The sequence below is a fragment of the Apus apus genome, chromosome 21 (genome assembly GCF_020740795.1).
Source record: "Apus apus isolate bApuApu2 chromosome 21, bApuApu2.pri.cur, whole genome shotgun sequence".
Classification (NCBI taxonomy): Eukaryota; Metazoa; Chordata; class Aves; order Apodiformes; family Apodidae; genus Apus; species Apus apus.
Genome location: NC_067302.1, coordinates 3,204,962 through 3,223,748, shown reverse-complemented (window position 1 = coordinate 3,223,748; position 18,787 = coordinate 3,204,962). Strand labels below are relative to the sequence as shown.

Here is an 18,787-nt window from a genome sequence, read left to right as displayed (position 1 = left end):
AGGGTCTGTAGAGACACAGCTCCCCTAGAAATGAGGGGATGCCACTTAGGGGTGGCTCAGATTAATCATGAGCAACTTTCTTCCTGCCAAGGCAGGTCCAAAAGAGGAGGATGAAGTGGGGGCACAGGTTGCTGCACAGTAACAGAACCATCTGGACAGCATTTAACAGCAGGACAGAAAGAAAAGCCTCTTCACATCACCTCTGCAGTGTCTCTCTGTGGAACGGGCACTTTTCAAGAGGAGGGGCATCATCTGTGTGTTCAGCACTGCTGGCCAGCCAGGTCAGAAGACAACAAGCTCTCTGCCACTTCTCCACTGCCTCTGGAACACTGCCACTGCAACAGGGAACATTCATTTCCATCAATTCAGAGGAACTGAAGGTCAGGGCACTGGTAGCAGCCCCCACACAGTCAGGTGCACAGCAGGAGGAAAACATTCACAGCAGGCAAGAAAGCAGAGGTCCAGGAGTCCTCTAGTCCCACTTAGTTCAGGAATGTGCTGAATGCAGCCAGTGGCACCTTTCCCCTCACACTCACAGCACGTTTCCCACTGCAGCTGATGAAAAACCCCACGGACTGACAAAGAGATCAGAATTATGGACACAAACAAAGGTGTACAGAAGTAGGCTTTATGAAAGTATTTCCATTTCGTGGCAAATCTCTGCATCAACATGGGCAGGGAGGCAACCAAATGCTTGGCAGCAGCAGTTTCAGTTACCAAACTATTTCTTGGCTAGACATTTATTACAGGTAGTTCATCTGTTCCTATTTCTCCAAAGAGTTTAAGGCACAAAAGCCTGAAAAGGGCTTATAACATGTACATAAGTGCTATTATTCTTGCTGTCACCTCTAATGCAACATCATTGTAGCTTAAATATATATTGCTTGTCCATCCAGCTTATACAACATCCAGTAGAAAACTGATTTCCAGGTTAGCAACAATTTGTTGCACAATATATTGATTGCTCTGACCCGTTTCTGCTGCAAGATCTTCAGTCTCACCATATTCAATCTGACAGGACAGTGGAAGACACTATGAAAGCTGAACATCTGAATGAGACCATCAAGGTGTGTCCACAATGGGAAAAATAAAACCAACACAAAAAGGCAGGATGCACAAAACCACATTTAGACAAGGTTGCTGGTAAAAGTGTTTTAAACTGCTTGAATGATTTCTTCATACCCAGGTGGAGAGGCAAGGCAAAGGTGCAAGAGACCACCAGGTAGAAGGTCTGAAGTGGTTTTGTAACACTTCTTTCTGTCTTTACGCTCCAAAAGGTTCTTCAGGTAGAAGAACACTAAGCTATAAACCTGCTTGCTCTAAGATCAGAGTTTGGGTTAAGGAGAACATAAGCTTTCCTCTACAAGGTTCTTTTCCTGTGCTCAAGTTACAGCAACCTTCCCCAGTCACTAGAAAGCTTCTGAGACATTTGAGTGGTATCCAACAATGATTTTTCCAAATACTCACACTGATGAGAGTTGGATGAAATGACTGACGACTGGTTAAAAGGGCAGCAAAACAGAAAGATGGGCAGGAACCAAAATGCAAAGGGTAATTTGACTTAAAAGACCAACTTTTTTATTGTACGTCGGGAGCCGAGTCCTTCCCCTGTGTCACCTCCTTGCAAGTTTATAAATTACAATTCCCAAGAAGCATGAAAGAGTTCACGTCAGGACAAAAGGAATAAAACGGGTTGGCAGTTCTGACTTTCCACCATGAAGGAAAGTTCCCACGATGCTCCTACGATCCTCACTCCGTACAGGAGAAGCCCAGAGTCCTCCTGCCCTTGGAATCCCAGACCTGGGTGGAGGAAGGGACCACCCCTCACTGCTGCAGGGCCCAGGTGCAGAGGGACAAACCGGAGAGCACTGGCGGGTTTGTCACACGGACGTGGAGCCTCAGCAACGAGGCTATAACATGGCTGGAATCTCTGAGGAGACAGTGTCCAAAGGCTGCCAGTGACAGTCCATCAAGGCATCGTAGAGCTCTTCACTCTGTTCCATAAATTGTTTATTTGCTTCGTGGACGTCTAGTTGAGGTGTTGGGTCTAGAGGAGAAAAGACAGGCAGAGAGGTCGCGTGGCAAGTCATGGAATGGGTTGGAAGGGAACTGAAAGGTCATCTAGATCCAACCCTCCTGCATGGGGACACCTCCCACTAGATCAGGAAATGTGTTGTAAAAGCCCCACACGCCCATAAAGATGTTAGTTTTATTAAAACAAATATGGGGGAGTCACAAAACATTCCTGGCCAGTCACAAACCTGGCTAGATTGGCTGTAACAAATCTTTCTGCAGTGGGATAAGAAATAACTACATCCAAATGTCACAGAATCACAGAATTCCCTTGGTTGCAAAAGCCCTTCAGGACCATTGCATCCAACCATCAACCTGACACTGACAAGTCCTTCACTAAACCATATCCCTCAGTACTGTGTCTAAATGACTCTTAAATCCATCCAGGGATGGTGACTCCACCACTGCCTGGGCCAGGGCCTGACAACCCTCTGGGGAAGAAATTCTTCCCAATCTAAACCTCCCCTGGTGCAACTTGAGGCCATTCCCTCTTGTCCTGTCACTTGTAACTTCATTCAACAGCCCAGTTCCCACCTCTCTCCAACCTCCTCTCAGGCAGTTGCAGAGCCAGCAGGTCTCCCCTCACCTCCTTGTCTCCAGGCTGGACACCCCCAGCTCCCTCAGCTGCTTCTGCTCAGACTTGTGCTCCAGCCCCTTCCCCAGCTCTGTTGTCCTTCTTTGGACACACACTAGTAGCTCAGTGACCTTCTTGTGGCTAGGGACCCAAAACCGACCCCAGGATTCGAGCTGCCCCCTCACTCGTGCCCAGCACAGGGGGTAAGATCACCTCCCTGCTCCTGCTGGCCACACTGCTCCTGCCACAGGAGGCCAGGATGCCACATGTCCCTCTTTGCAGTGGTGGCTGCCCCCATAGCAGAGCCATGGAACAGGTTGCCCAGGGAAGCTGTGGCTGCCCCATCCCTGGCAGTGTTGAAGGGCAGGTTGGATGGGGCTTGGAGCAGCCTGGGCTGGTGGGAGGTGTCCCTGCCCATGCAGGGAGTTGGGACTGGATGATCTTTAAGGTCCCTTCCAACCCAAACCATCCCGTGATTTTGGAGCTGGAGAACAAGCCAGAAGGTACAATGGTGCTGCTACCAAACCACTTCACATTTTTGCAATAACTGACTCATGGTGTTCCCCAAAGCACTTGAGGGACGTGCAGCTCAGCTGACACCACCCACAACCTCCAGCTCAGGCAGGCACCTCAGTAAGAGGCTCAGGGAGCAAAGCAGCCAGCAAAACTACACAACATGTCAGGAATAAAAACACTTGCAAACATGTTTGGCTTTAGCTACATCACCTTGTAACACATCACAGGAAATGTCACACATTCAAGAAAAGGAAGGATTCACTGGCAGGACATGATTCCAGTGTCCTCCAGGTTTCAATACATTAATTTAATCAATGAAGGACATCCCAGAGATATTCCAACTACAGCACTGGTGTGTTAGTTGCAGGGAAAGGAAAGCTCTCCTGTCATGCTTTTAAAAGCCATTCAGGGCTTTCTCATGGCCACCATTAGTGATTCCTATGGATCCTGCAAAGGATCCAACTGCTTTCCACTCTCACCATGTGATTTTTACCTGTTTTTTAAAGAGAAGAACAAGACACACACTAATCTATCTTCCTTTCTACTGTTACCCTGTGAGTTTTCATTTCTTTTTTTAAAGAGAAGAATAAGGTACATGACACAGTGCATGTTCCACTCAGAAATTTGGAATTGCTACTATAAAGTGATTTTTTTTTTTTCTTGCATCAATAAATAAAATCAGTTTGTATGTGGATCTAAAACCCCAGTCTGGTTTAGTGACCTATTTCAAGCAATGACTGCTCAAGCAGTCATTGTCACTCTGCTAACTGGTATTATTTCTTTTTTTAAACTAAAAGCCCAGTGAAGTATCCCAGGCTCTAAAATCCAAGATTTTACAGAAATAACAGAATATCTGCATGGTTTTTATAGCATACCAGAAAAAATAATCATACAATAATATAATAGTTATAATATATTTGCATATTATAAATATTAATATAAATATTAATTAATAAATATAAGCACAAATATATTTATATAAATACAGATATTATGAATATTAATTTATAATATATTCACAACATAAATAATAATTAAATAATTAAAGTTTGAGCACTGTAGAAGGTTAAAATCTCAGTGCTGGTGAAGTAAATTAAGTTTTAGTCCTGACAAGGTTCAGAGTAGGAACAGCAACTGTAAAATAAAGATGCAGCTGCACTAGGTGAGAGAGAGCTGCAGATGTTCTCAGATGTATTCAAAGAGAAATGTGTATTGTACATTGAAACTAAGGGGCAATTTGAGGATTATCTCTAATCAATGCAGAACAGGTAACTTCAATATTGCATTCAAGGAACATACCTTCCAAAGCATCCTCACCAACTTCTTCATATGTCTGCAAGGAAAAACAAAGCCCTTAGGACAGCAGGTATTTATTTTTCCTTTTACATACATCCCCTGTTGATGGTTACTGTCAGACAGACTTTTCTAGCTGCCTGATGACAACAGAATGCTTCACACAGAAGCTCTGTGCTCCCAACAGGCTCCACAGGGGAGATCTCACACTAAACTGCCAACAGAGACAGCAGCTCTTGATACTCCTGTGATGCAGTGGGTGGCTGTGCTGATCTGTTCTGGCCTCCAAAACAAGGCTTGTGAAGGGTGCCAGAAGGAAGCCTTACCACTGTCTGTCATAGACTCACAGAGTGGTGGGGTTGGAAGGGACCTCTGGAGATCATCCAGTCCTACCCCTGCCAGAGCAGAATCCCCTGGAGCAGATCCCACAGGATCCAGGTGGGTTTGGAATGTCTCCAGGGATGGAGACTCCACAGCCTCCCTGGGCAGCCTGTCCCAGGGCTCTGTCACCCTCACAGTAAAGTTTTTCCTTATGTTTAACTTAACCCTCCTGTGCTCTAGTTTGTCCCATTGCCCCTTGTCCTGTCACTGGGCACCACTGGGAAGAGTCTGGCCCATCCTCCTGACACCCTGTGTTAATGAGATCCCCCCTCAACCTCCTCTTCTCCAAGCTAAAACAGCCCCAGCTCTCTCAGCCTTTCCTCATAGATCTTGAAAGCCTCCAGAGAAGACTCTACAACCTCTCTCTGTCCAACTGCCTATCCCAAGAGAACCCTTCTACCATGAATTAACAGACCCTTTGTGCCCTCCAGACCTTTCTGCCCCTCCAGTCCCAGCAACATCCCCCACCCAAGGCAACAGGACACACCAGGGGCTGCAAAACAGTTTTTCTTCCTTCTCAACTAGCTACATGAGGACCCCAGAGCTGAAGATGTGAGCAGGTGATGCTATCCTACCTGCATTGTGCTCTGTGTGTATCCATACTGGGGGTAGCTGTAGCTGTAACTGCCCGTGTTCTGGTCGTAGCCCCACTGGGCATAGTAGTTGTGATATTGTTGGTAATACTGGTTATAATTATAGTTGTACATCTGATTGTACTCCATTGATTTCACACGATTACTTAAAGAAAACAAAGTGGGACCAAGTTGTAAATAATGCAGAACAATTGTGAAAACAAAGGCAGTGAAACAGCTCAAGGTACATTATGGCACAAGGCTTAGTCTAACATGCAAATTCCAGTCTTTAAGGTATATTCACTAGTAACTACAGCAGGATTTATCATTTGCATACACTTGCAGCAAGAAAGAAGTGGTTTAAATTTAATGCCCTTTCCTGTATTCATATTCATCTTCATTAATAAATATGGTTTTAATTCTTTAGGAGTTAATTTAGTCTCACTTCCTGGGTTTGGGAAGGAAAGAGTTCAGGATTATGAGACTCTTTTTAGAATGATCCTGAACCATGATCCAGATTCTTGGGTCTTTTTTTCCTTCTGATAAGTAGGATGAAGTGCTCTGCAGTTTCCTGAGGCAAGGCACTGAGTCTTGCTCTATTATGAAGAGTTCAAGACTTAGAACCTTGCAAAAGATCTGGGGGTTTGTTTAGTAAAAATGGACAAAACCCTCTTTCTTCTGCCACTATCATATTGTGGTCTTCAAAGCAAAAAGCTGGAAGAGCTCAAGTAAGAGCTCAAGTAAGAGCTCAAGAAAGAGTACAAGTAATTAAAAAAAAAATACACTTAAATAGCCTGTGAGCTAAAATTCACATTCCCAAGGAACTGGGACTCCCACCTGATTATCAAGATTTGAAAGAATGAGATGACAAATATTCTTTGAAAATGAAAACAGGTCCCCGTGTAAAGCTATGTCTGATGATGAAATTAGTGAGAGGCAGGAAGAGGGAAACATCAATCTTCTCACCATGAGAAGATTGAAGGAAGATCTCACCTCTTCCTGCTTTTGTCTTCCTTATCCCCCCCCAAAGATTTCTGAGGTCACTGAAAATCTAAATATGATTCAAATAGGGAGCAATTACTATTATTCGTATTACCCTAGTGCTACGAGCCCCAAGTCAGATCAGGATCTCATTGTACCAGGTTCTGAACAAACACAGAAAAAACAGTTAATCCCTGCCCCAAAAGACTTATATTTAGTAGACATTATAATAGAATTAGCAAGGTAAGTCAGCTTGGCTAGCCAGTAATCAATAAACAGATTCAGGTTCTATTTCAATTCCATGCAAAGGAAGATACACTTTCAAAAGAATCATATTTAAATACAGTGTGTGCACATGTGTGGGTATTTAATAATATATACAATTAAAAACAGTAAAATGCTTAGTCTTGATCTTACAATGATCTTGATCTTATAATGATCTTGATCTTATAAGCTGTTTGAATTCCTGTGCATTCTGGTACTCTAGCTACCAGATTTGTGGCCATTCCTTCACTTTGTGATGGAAACATCCAGGAAGTGAACCCAAACCACGATCAGACATTTAAAACACCCCCAGGATTTCACTTCAGGCTGTTCTCAGGGAAACATCTGGCTGCTGCTATACTCACGCTTTGGGGATAGCCACGCTGAGGCGCACGGGTTTAGAGCCCAAGCCCACAGCTCCCTGGCACTCTGTCAGTGCTCGCTTCTGCTCCAGCTCATCCGTGAACTTCACGAACCCATAACCTCTGCAGAGACACAGAGTAACTCGTGTGAAACAAGAAAGCCAGGCTCTTTTTGATTACTGAATATTCTCGGGCAGGAAGGGACCTTAGAGATCATCAGGTTCCAAGCCCCTGCACGGGCAGGGACACCTCCCACCAGCCCAGGCTGCTCCAAGCCCCATCCAACCTGCCCTTCAACACTGCCAGGGATGGGGCAGCCACAGCTTCCCTGGGCAACCTGGGCCAGGCTCTCACCACCCTCACACCCAAGAATTCCCTCCTCATGTCCAACCTCCATCTCCCCTCTGCCAGTTTTAATCCATCCCCCTTGTCCTCTCCCTCCCTGCCCTTGTCCCAAGTCCCTCCCCAGCTTTCCTGGAGCCCCTTCAGGCCCTGGAAGGTGCTCTGAGGTCTCCCTGGAGCCTTCTCTTCTCCAGGCTGAACACCTCAACTCTCCCAGCCTGGCTCCAGAGCAGAGCTGCTCCAGCCCTTGGATAATCTCTGTGATCTCCTCTGGACTCTGTGCAGGAGCTTCACATCCTTCTTAGCCCCATCAGCATCAACAGCAGACCTGAAAAGGAGCTCTCAGTGTCAAGTTGCTACACCTTGCTCTGACATCACGGCTTGGAGAGGGAAAGCAGGCAGGCAGCCCTCAGCTCTGTGGCAATCCATCACTGCAGGGCTAGCAGCACTGCAGGCCAGCTAGCCAGAAAAATACTCATCCCCCTCCGGCCCCAAAGGTCCCCTGCGTGGGATTCTGAGGCTGCAGTGAGTCAGAAGCAACACAACAGCACCCAGGAGGGCAGTGCCAGCATCCCAAGGTGGGACAGGCTGCCTCACGCAGCAGAAAGATCAAAGACTTAGGTGTGGGAGGGAGAGAGGAATCCATCTAGGGGAAGCAAGGAGTTTGGGAGGGAAAGGGCTTGTCTACCTGGGGAGAAGAACGAGCCATAAACAAGGGTGTAAATTTACATCTTATTATCTGTTCTGTGGGAACTCTTCAACACCAAGTCACACGCTGCTTTGAAAGTGGCAGCACCTGGTACGTGTGGCAGGACCACAGTGGAAGCTACTACACAGCAACTGGTGTCCCATAAAACACAGTATCTTGCATAGGAAGATACAGACACAAGGCCCAGGGGATATTTTTACACATATATGGATTTATTTACTCCTCCAAATCCAGACTGAGGCTTGACCTGAGTCAAGAAGACCTGAAGAAGAGCAAATAAAAGCTCAGGCTTATCTACATACAGACTGGATAATTAAGCAAGAGCAAAACTCTACATGAGTACACACTGTGTTTAACTTGGCCTGTTGGAAAGGACTCTGGCAAATGAAACCAGTGCAAGTCAACTTGTAAGTGAATTTAAATCAGCTTTAGGTGTTTCCACACGGAAGTGTTTAAGCTTCTAAGCTGCCACAAAGAGTCCTACAGCCTTTTGGATGGGACCAGGAGCGTGGAAGTGAAACCAGGAATCTTGGCAGTTACAAAACAGAGGACAGATAAATAAGTTGGATGTAGGGTACAGGAACAGGTGTTGGGTGCAGCAAGGGAGACAAGGATCCTTCCAGCTTTTCCAGGCAGTTTTTTCACAGTGATGGCTAAACCAGATTTTAGTACAGAAGAAAACCCACCAAGAAAGAATTACTTCATGGCCAGGACCAGCCTGGCAGACACTGCCCTGTCCTTGCTGTGAGGACAAGCCTCTCAGCCTGCACCCTCAGCAGAAAGCAAAGCAGCAGGCACAGCACTATGGTGTCAGTCTCCAAGCTCCTCTCTTGCCTGGACAAGAGGTGGTGGGAGGAGACCTTCCTGATCTACCAGCCCTGGCTGGAAGGGCCAGGGCTTCACTAGGCACTACCAAAGCCCCAGGTTCCTCTCTCACATCACACCATCACTTGCAGTTGCCTCAGCTTTAAGTAACTGCACAAGTCACAACAAAGCCCCTGGCAGCACCACCCCAGCCCTGGTGGAGGAGACAGCTCTGCCCTTCCCAGCAACAGCCCCTTGAGCCCCTGCTCCTTCCCTGCTTCCCAATCTACCACAGATTCCCCTTCCCTGAGGTATGCACTTAGGAACAGTTCCCAGAGCCCCACTAATGGCAAAACACCTATTTTGTAGGCAGCAGGAGCAGCAAAAGAGGAACTGCTGGGTTTATACACCTGAGGAGGAGGAGGCACCCGAAGCCCACCCCAGCAGGGCTGGTCAGGGGTGAGGTGGCAGTAACACCATGAGTACTACACATCCAGGGAGTGACTGAGCAGCTCCACAAGAGGCTGAGGTTGCACATGAAGAAGAACTTCATTGCCAGGGAAGCAGTGCAGCTCTGGAACAGGCTGCCCAGGCAGGTTGTACTATCTCCATCCTGGGAGGTTTTCCAGGCTCCACAACTCATGGCTGACCTGAACTAGTGTTGGCAGCAGCCCTGCTCACAGTGGGAAGCTGGACCAGAGAGCTCCAGAGGTTCCTTCAAACCAATCTGAGACTGAGAAACCTCATGTGAGAAAGAGGAGAGATCTACAGCCATCTTCTGAGCCTCAGCACAACATTCTCACAGGTATTACATCAGAATATTGCATTCCATTGAAGCTGTTTTGAAAATAAGGATGCTGATCAGCTGGTCCCTCTTCTAGGAGAATAGTTCCTTTTTCTTGCTCTTTATAAAATGTCTTCACAACGTTAAGAAAACCAACTTTTTGACATCAGGTTTTGGTGAGGCATTTCCAGAAAAGGTGGCTACTAAGTAAGTAGCTGGGGACAATGAATCATAGCGTTGCTTGCCCTGCCCTCAGTGAAAAAAAACCCTGTAAAGCTGTCACAGGAACTCACACTCAATAGCCTGAAGACTCCAAAAGCCCCATCCCATCTAGGAGGCCAGGCAGACAAGTGTTTCAAGATGACTTAGCCATTTTTTCAGAACTGCAATAACATACTGTCAACACACAAAGAGCATCAGGTTGACAGAGGAGAGACAATATCCTTTGGTGGCTCCCAAAACCCAACCACCCTCCAAACTGAATATCCAAGCACATTGTATTTTTAGATAATTAAAATCTAAACTGATAGAACTACTCTCTTCCCCTTGCTGCATTGTATCTTTTATTTTATTCCTGTATCTTCCACTGCATGTGAAGTGAAAGAAAAGAATGAATAAATGATGACTTACTTGGATACTCCTGCCTGGTCCAAAACAACTTTTCCACCTCTACATGATGGATAAACTTTAACAAAAAATTCATATAACATGCCATCATCCACATCAGGAGTCAGGTCTCCCACAAAAAGGGAATATTCTGGACTGAGGAAATGAAAAAAGGAAACTTTTTAAGCACAATCATACAACAAAATAGAGGTGTGCTGAGTGCTCACAACTAGCCTGAACATCTGAGTCTAGAGAAAAGTGATATTAAAGAAACACTTCATGGATCATTTAAATTGCTAATAGTTAAGTTGCTTAGGTGACTATAACTTACTGACACAGCTTTTCCAAGATAATTCAAGCAGCACATCTGATCTACTCAATGATGCTTTTTATAGATAGTTTCATTTTTTAAAGATAATTTCATTTTTAGAGAGAATTTCATTTTTTAGTTCTCACAGGGTACCTCTGGATTTCTAATGTGGCAAGAAAAGGTGCTCTAAGGTCTCCCTGGAGCCTTCTCTTCTCCAGGCTCAACACCCCAACTCTCCCAGCCTGTCTCCAGAGCAGAGTTGCTCCAGCCTTAGATTATTTCCATGCCCTCCTCTGGACTCTTTCTAGGAGCTCCATGTCCTTCTTATGTTGGGGGCTCCAGACCTGGACACAGCTCTCCAGGGGGTCTCCCCAGAGCAGAGCAGAGGGGACAATCCCCTCCCTGGCCCTGCTGCCCACCCTGCTGGGGATGCAGCCCAGGACACAGGTGGTTTCTGGGCTGCAAACAACACTCAGACACTGGCACTGCTGGACAGATCAGCTCTGTGCAGCTGGTCAGTTCTCTCCTACCCCAATTTTCTAGCTGTACATCTCATTAGGAACTTGTGGTTTGACATATTTTGAATCCTCTTTGCAAGGCAAGTGATGGAGAGACATGAAGGAGGCAAAAGCAACATTTGAATATCAAGTGTTTACCTGTTATCGGGCTGTTTTCCATACGTTGCATAATTCAATTTAAATCGCTTTGCCTGAAACGAGGCAAAAATGAATCCATACATTCAACTGTTCTCATGTGAACCCAAACAATCAGGAGAAAAACACAATAAGCTTATTTGACACAACTTTCTTAATGCTGACAGATGTTCAAGACCATCAGGCCAGCCACTTAAGTTATCAAGGAGAACATTTGAGTATTACTTGAGTACAGCTGTAGCAAAAGATTTATATCTTATTTACAGATTTGATATTTCCAATATATTGATTGCAAATGATAATATAAAAATTATTATACTTATGATATAAATTGTTTTGTTTGGAAAAGACCTTTAAGATCATCGAGTCCACCCATTAACCCAACTCTACCAAGTCCAGTGCTTAAACCATGTCCCTCAGCACCACATCTAAACACATTTGGAATTAAACTGTGGATAAAGGTGGATATTCCTAAAACCAGACTTCAATTATTACATTACTCCTTGCAAGAGCTGCTCTTTTTCTCTCTGTAGAGACTATAAAAAGCATTTAGGAAGATTCCATCCCTTAACTGTGGACTCTGATTTGCAATTTAAGGAGAGGGACACAGATACCTCCAGGGTCATGATAGAACCATAGAATCATTAAGGTTGGAAAAGATCTTCAAGATCAAGGGGTGATGGTTTCAAACTGAAAGAGGGGACATTTGGGTTAGATATTAGGAAGACATTCTTCACTATGAAGGTGGTGAGATGCTGGAACATGTTGCCCAGGGAAGCTGTGGCTGCCCCATCCCTGGCAGTGTTGAAGGGCAGGTTGGATGGGGCTTGGAGCAGCCTGGGCTGGTGGGAGGTGTCCCTGCCCATGCAGGGGGTTGGGACTGGATGATCTTTAAGGTCCCTTCCAACCCAAATCATTCTATGATTCTATGATCAAGTCCAACTGTCAGCCCTGCATCCCCCTGACCACTAAACCAGCTCCCTCAGCACTATGTCTACTCTTTTTTGATCCCCTCCAGGGATGGTGCCTCCCCCACCTCCCTGGACAGCCTGTTCCAAGGCCTCACCACTCTTTCTGTGAAGAAATGTTTCCTGATATCCAATCCGAGCCTCCCCTGGCACAACCTGATCCCATTTCCTCTTGTCCTACAACTCCTCACTAGGGAGAAGTGACTCTCTCCTCTTCCCCTGTTCACAGGGGAAGGCTGACCAAACAGATGAAGGAACAACACCTGAACTTCCCAGTTCCCTACTCAGGGTGTTAACTACACTGAAACAGGCACCAATTGACTTTATCCCACTGTAACTGAGGTGACTCCAGAGCTGCTGTATGAACCAGTCACCTAACTACAGCAGCCAGCTTCTGTGGGTACAAGGGACAGCTGTGTCACCCATCCTGTTTTCATCCACTACACACTGGAGTCAACATCCTAAAATTAGCCTCCAGGGACTATTCCTCCTCTGCTTCCCAACCTTTTATGTACCCAGACATCTGGTGTGTCTTGCAGTCATACAATGGACAAGGTCCTTCCCCACTGTCAACAGGCTGGAATAGCTTTTCTTTGCTAAGGGCCAAGAATAATGCAAGGCCCAAAAGTCCTGTTTCACTTGCCCATTCAAGGTAAAACCAACCTCAGGGTGAACCTGCAGGTTCACCTTGTACTTCTACAACACACACAGTGGGAGAAATTAACATGGAATGACAAACAGAGGGAGAAAGAAGGCTATGGTATATTCCATCTATTTTTCCCTTCTTCTCTTGGTGTCTTATTAGTCCAACTTTGGCAATAGTAGAAAGGCTCAGAAAGGCAACATTCCTATACCTGGATTTATCCAATCACACAGAAATTGATATTTTCCCCAACAAAATCAGTAGCAAGGCTCCAAAATACAACATTTCTAAATCCAGTCACAGAGAAACGAGCATTTTTCCCCAACAATTTTCTGAGCAAGCACACAATCAGTTTCAATGTTCGTTAATAACTCCAAAGAAAAGAAGAATCCCAGTTTGCCAACTAGGAATTTGTCTGTCATTATTCAAAATACAGATTCTACACTCTCTACTCCATCCCAGTTTTGCTTCCCAACTGGCTGATTCCATTTACTCACCGGTGTAGCACCAGGAAGAGGTTTTCCATTGATTTTGTGTAAACATTTCTCTGCAGTAGCTAGATCTGCAAATTCTACAAAGCAATAGCCTGCTGGAATTCTGAACACAGACACAGGAGAGAGAAAAGATTTCAGATTTAAATCCCATTCCAAGAGGAATACTATACTTTTTAGATAACTGGTAGGAAAATTGCTATGGTTACAACACTTAGAACAATTTCTTTTTCAAAATATAAATATCAGCTACCAAAGTGAAGCTAGTAGAGAAATCCTGGATCTCAGGTAAAGTGACCACCCCAACTTACCAGTCAGTCCTGTCAACATAAACACATAGAAAACATTTCTTCTCACAATTACACAGAGTGTCAGGGTTGAAATTGGCCTCTGGAGATTGAGTCCAACCCCCTGCCAGAGCAGGATCCCCTAGAGCAGATCCCACAGGAACACATCCAGTTGGGGCTGGAATGTCTCCAGGGATGGAGACTCCACAGCCTCCCTGGGCAGCCTGTCCCAGGGCTCTGGTACCCTCACAGTCAAGAAGTATTTTCTCATATTTAGGTTCAACCTCCTGAGTTCCACTTTGTGCCCATTGCCCCCTGTCCTACCACAGGGCACCCCTGAAAAGGAACTTTTTGACACCCACCCTTCATATATTTGTAAACATTAATAAGATCCTCTTTCAGTCTTCCTCAGACTGAACAGCCCGAGGTCTCTCAGCCTTTCCTTATCAGGAAAGTTGTCCTTCCTCATCAGGATGTTTCAGTCCCTTCATCATCCTCGTCACCTCCATTGGAATGTCTCCAGTAAATCCCTGTCCCTCTTGAATTGGGGAGCCCAGAACTGGACACAACACTCCAGATATGGTCTCACCAGGGCAGAGTAGAGGGGAAGGAAGCTCCCTGATCTGCTGGTCACACTCTCCTTGATGCACCTCAGTAAATTAGTTTACTTCCTGCTTTGATTAACTATATAAATCTTCCCACCCAAGTTTAAACAGCTGAAAACTGAAATGACAACATTTCCAAGAACATGAACCTAATTTCTTCTGCTCATTTTACTCCAAATCAACTGCCAAAAGCAATGCAGGAGGAGGGCCAAACGTTGCTTTGCTGATGGGGAGGTCAAAGAGCCAACAACTGTCCTCTCCATTGCTCCCACCAACACACCTATGTTGCTGGCAACAATGGTGAAGAGCTCAAAGGGAAAATCACTGAGCACAGCGACGGGCAGAGGGCAAAGGCTTCAATCCAAATGCAGCAGCAGAACAAACTGAGAACAAGCATGAACAGTTACCCTGTCAACCTGTTTCGAATGATTTTTACACTCAGTACGAGCTCTCCCATGGTGGCAAAGGCTCTTGAAACAAAGTTTTCATCCATATATGGCTCCAGCTATAGAAGCAAAAGAAAAAAAAGAAAAAGAAAGTTAGAACAAAGCATCTACAAACAGGAGAATTTATGTGTCAATGTCACCCTAAGCAGTTAAAACATTATTGAGAAGTATTTTACCCTTACACTTCAAAAAGAAGACTCATTTAAGAGGGTCGATGCCACTCAAAACCAGCAGGCATGCATGAACCAGGCTCAACAGTCTGCAAAGTGGAACCCAAGAGACAGCATGAATTTCAGAGAACAGGGAGCTTTCACAGAAGGACAAAAGCCACTCAGAAACATACAGCAACAAACTGAGCGTTCACTACACGGAGCACGGGACAGGGAGATGGCAGCTCCTTCTCTGGATGCAACGGGTACCCGGCTGCTAAGAGGGAGGGGTGGCACACGTGGGGTGCCAGAGCCCCCCTGGAGCTGGGGGGGTCACTGAGCTGTGTCTGCCTCACATCACCGTGGGGATATGTAGGGCAGCACTTGGAGGGGAAACCTCTAACCACGTCCCATAGTCGGTCTGGGTGTTGTTGTGATTGTCATTATGTCACAGGGGGAGAGGGTGGGACTGTGTGTGTGACACTGACACACTGGTGAGACCCTGGCCCGGGTTGCCCAGGGAAGCTGTGGCTGCCCCATCCCTGGCAGTGTTGAAGGGCAGGTTGGATGGGGCTTGGAGCAACCTGGGCTGGTGGGAGGTGTCCCTGCCCATGCAGGGGGTTGGGACTGGATGATCTTTAAGGGCCCCTTCCAACCCAAACCATCCCATGATTCTGTGTCACAGGGGCAGGGGTACCATGTGAGTGAACATGCTGGAGGGCAGGTGTCTGGGCAGGTGTCTGTGTGGTGGGAGTGACAGGAAAGGATGGATTGGCACAAATTGGACTAAATACATGATGAAGGCACTGAGGGAAAAGGCTGTTTCTCTGTGTGATGGGAAGTAGAGGAGGGAACACACTGAAATGAAGGTTTTGTGCAATACAGGTGCTGATGGGGAGCACTGTGTGTGGCAGCTAACACAGGGTTGGGACATGGAGGAAACATGTAGAGCTCCATATAGATAAGATATATCTCTAAATATATTTATATACATACACACACACCTGTGTGAGTAAGACAGGTGGCCATGTGGTGACTGACAGCTCCTGAGTGTGTCTGTGTGCCTGTCAGCTACAAGGTGGCTCTGTCTCTTGTGTGTGGGGCAGAAGGGGCAGACTTGTGCAGTGTGTGACAGTGGGTGACCATGCTGCACTTCCATGTGCAGGAGGAGGCAGATGCCCCATGGAGGTGTGAGGGTAAAGCAGAAATGACTCTGTTAGATGTCCCAGAAGCAGGAGGCAGCACAACTCTGTGCAGACATGCCATGCAGAGGGTGATCCTGAGGGGTGTGGGTAAGGAAAGCCAGACTCCTAAAGGCAACAGGTGACTGTTGCTTGGATCTGTGTGTCTTTCAAAGAGCAGTGGCCTGTTTGTGAGGGAGGGGAGTAAAAAAGATGGAGAGGTGGTAGATAGCCCTTTGTGAGGGTAAAGAGAAAGGGACTCCACACAGTGTATTTGCACGAGTGGCAGGCAGGGGGAGGCTCACTGATGTGTCAGTGTTTGTGTGCAAGGTGATGGCAAACTTGGTGTAAGTGTGTGCATGAGAGAGAGGCAGCCAGTGGGATGCTCAGTGATGTGCTGGGCTGTGTGAACACACACCTGAGAGAGGCTGAGGAGGCTACACGGTGTGTGTGTGCAAGCATGACTATGCACTGAGCTGCTGCGAGTGTGCAAGGAAAAGGTTGGAGAAAGAGGTGTGTGAGTAGCAGGCAGCAGGGCAACTGTGTTATACAGGTCTAGCTGTGTGTCTGTACTCACACATGTACACAGCAGGCAGCAAGACAGTGACAGGGCTGAGTACAGGACACTGCAAAAGTGGCAGACAGTGCAGACACTACAGCACAACATGAGCACACACACACAGAGGGGGGTGTGTGGGTGGCAAAGCAGTACAAAGCACTGGGTGCAGGTGAGCGTGTGTGCAAGGGTGTGTGCAGAGCAGCAAGCACTGAGGGACACAGGGGCACGAGCACGGGGGGTTGTGCAGTGTGTGTGAAAGGCTGACAGGGACACTGTGAGGTGCCTCAGTGTGCCCACAGCCTGTGTGTGAGCAGGCAGGGAGGGACACAGCACCTGTGAGTGAGTGTGAGTGTGCTGCCACGGCCACATGCAGGCAGGAAAGAGGGGAATCCTGGGGCGTGCAAGTGCTTATGAGCATGCAGGAGGGTGCAAATCCTTAGCAGTGTGTGAGAGGTGTGCAGGGGCATGGGGCAGGCAGGGAGGGATGCTCCTGGATGGGTGCACACAAGCATGCGAGTGCAAGGAAGTGTAAGTGCCTACACGTGTGAGCACAGGGGTGTGAGCAGAGCAGCACAAGCGTGTGTCAGTGCCTTAGAGGGTATGACCATGAGTGTGTAAGTGCCTACAAGCACATGAACCTGTAAGCCAGTGTGTAAGCCCTACAAGGATGTGAGTGTACAGGCTAGTGAGTATGTGAGTAAGGGCCTAACAGAGTGTGAGCACCAAAGTGTGAGAACGTGTGTGTGCCCAGGAGTGTGCCTGTCCCCACAGGCAGCCCGGGACACTGCTGTAAGTGCCCTGAGTGTGTCTGTGACCCTGGCTGCAGGCAGGTGTCTGTCTGTGTCTGCACGTGTGTAACTGCTCACAAACCTGCCTGCCAGGCTGGGGTGAGTGTCTGTGTGTGTCAGTGTGCGTGTCAGCGGGTCTAAGTGTGCATCAGCCTGTATGAGTGTGTGTGTCAGCCTGCGTGAGCCTGCCAGCGTGCACAGGAGCGTGTGAGTGTCAGCCAGCTGGGGAGTTCATGTGTGTGTCAGTGTGTGAGGGTCCCTGGGGCTGTGTCAGTGCATAAGGGTGTTGGTGAGAGGGTGTCTGTCAGTGTGAGGGAGTCAGTCAGTTGGTGTGAGGGTGTCTGTCAATGTGAGGGGGTCTGTCAGTCTGTCAGTGTGAGGGGGTCTGTCAGTGTGAGGGGGTCAGTCAGTGTGAGGGGGTCTGTCAGTCTGTCAGTCTGAGGGGGTCTGTCAGTCTGTCAGTCTGAGGGGGTCTGTCAGTGTGAGGGGGTCTGTCAGTCTGTCAGTGTGAGGGGGTCAGTCAGTCTGTCAGTGTGAGTGGGTCAGAAAGTCTGTCAGTCTGAGGGGGTCTGTCAGTCTGTCAGTGTGAGGGGGTCTGTCAGTGTGAGGGGGTCTGTCAGTCTGTCAGTGTGAGGGGGTCTGTCAGTCTGTCAGTGTGAGTGGGTCAGAAAGTCTGTCAGTGTGAGGGGGTCTGTCAGTCTGTCAGTGTGAGGGGGTCTGTCAGTGTGAGGGGGTCTGTCAGTCTGTCAGTGTGAGGGGGTCTGTCAGTCACTCAGTCAGTCTGAGGGTATCAGTCAGTCAGTGTGAAGGTGTCAGGCAGTGTGCGGCTGTCAGTCAGTCAGTCAGTCGGTCGGTCGGTCGGTCGGTCGGCCAGCACGCCCCATCCCGCGGTCTCCCCCGGGCCGGCCCCCCCTGCCCTCCCGCCTCCCCCCGGCCAGGCCGCCCCGCCGCCCGCCTCACAAAGCCCCGCGCGGGTCCCGGCCGGACACTCACGTCCCCCATCCACAGGCTGGCGGCCATGCTGCTCCCGCAGAGCCCGGGGCGGGCTGTCCCTGCGGGCTGTCCCTGCGGGCTGGGCCCGGCCCGGCCCCGCCGCCCCCGCCGCCCCGGCCGAGCCCCCGGCCCCGCTCCGCCGCGCTGCCCCCGCCGGGCGGACAGAGCGCCGCCTCGGGCGGACAGAGCGCCGCCCCCGGCGGTCCGCCCCGCTGCAGCGCCCCCTGTGGGCGGGAGGAGCGGCGGCAGGGCGGGAAAGGGGCGGCGCAAGATGGCGGGCGGTGTGAGGAGAGGGGAGAGCGGGGGGGGGGGCTGCTCCTCGGGGGCTCCGGCAGGGGGGTCAGGGCCTCGCCAGGGGGGCTGGGTGGGTTCCTGAGGAGGTCTGAGGGAGCGGGGTGATTTGGGGTGCGGGGAAGGGGGTGTTGCGCTCTGCAGGTGCCTGGAAGGAGGGTG

General features: G+C 48.2%; 1 protein-coding gene across 2 annotated transcripts; it reads right to left on the bottom strand.

Annotated features, from left to right (window-relative positions):
- Positions 1-1,555: 1,555 nt before the first annotated feature.
- On the bottom strand, positions 1,556-18,451 carry TRNAU1AP (tRNA selenocysteine 1 associated protein 1). 2 transcript variants are annotated; one of them, XM_051637906.1, is made up of 10 exons: positions 18,335-18,424; positions 14,847-14,923; positions 14,626-14,723; positions 13,333-13,432; positions 11,228-11,280; positions 10,286-10,417; positions 7,020-7,139; positions 5,413-5,575; positions 4,463-4,496; positions 1,556-2,047 (listed from the first exon to the last, which is right to left on the bottom strand). In XM_051637906.1, exons 3-10 carry the CDS (start codon positions 14,709-14,711, stop codon positions 1,911-1,913), a joined length of 825 nt encoding a protein of 274 aa, XP_051493866.1. In that variant the 5' UTR covers positions 14,712-14,723; positions 14,847-14,923; positions 18,335-18,424; the 3' UTR covers positions 1,556-1,910. The 2 variants fall into 2 exon arrangements, with proteins under 2 accessions (XP_051493866.1, XP_051493865.1); XM_051637905.1 differs by lacking the exon at positions 14,847-14,923 and having other exon boundaries at positions 18,335-18,451.
- Positions 18,452-18,787: the final 336 nt, after the last annotated feature.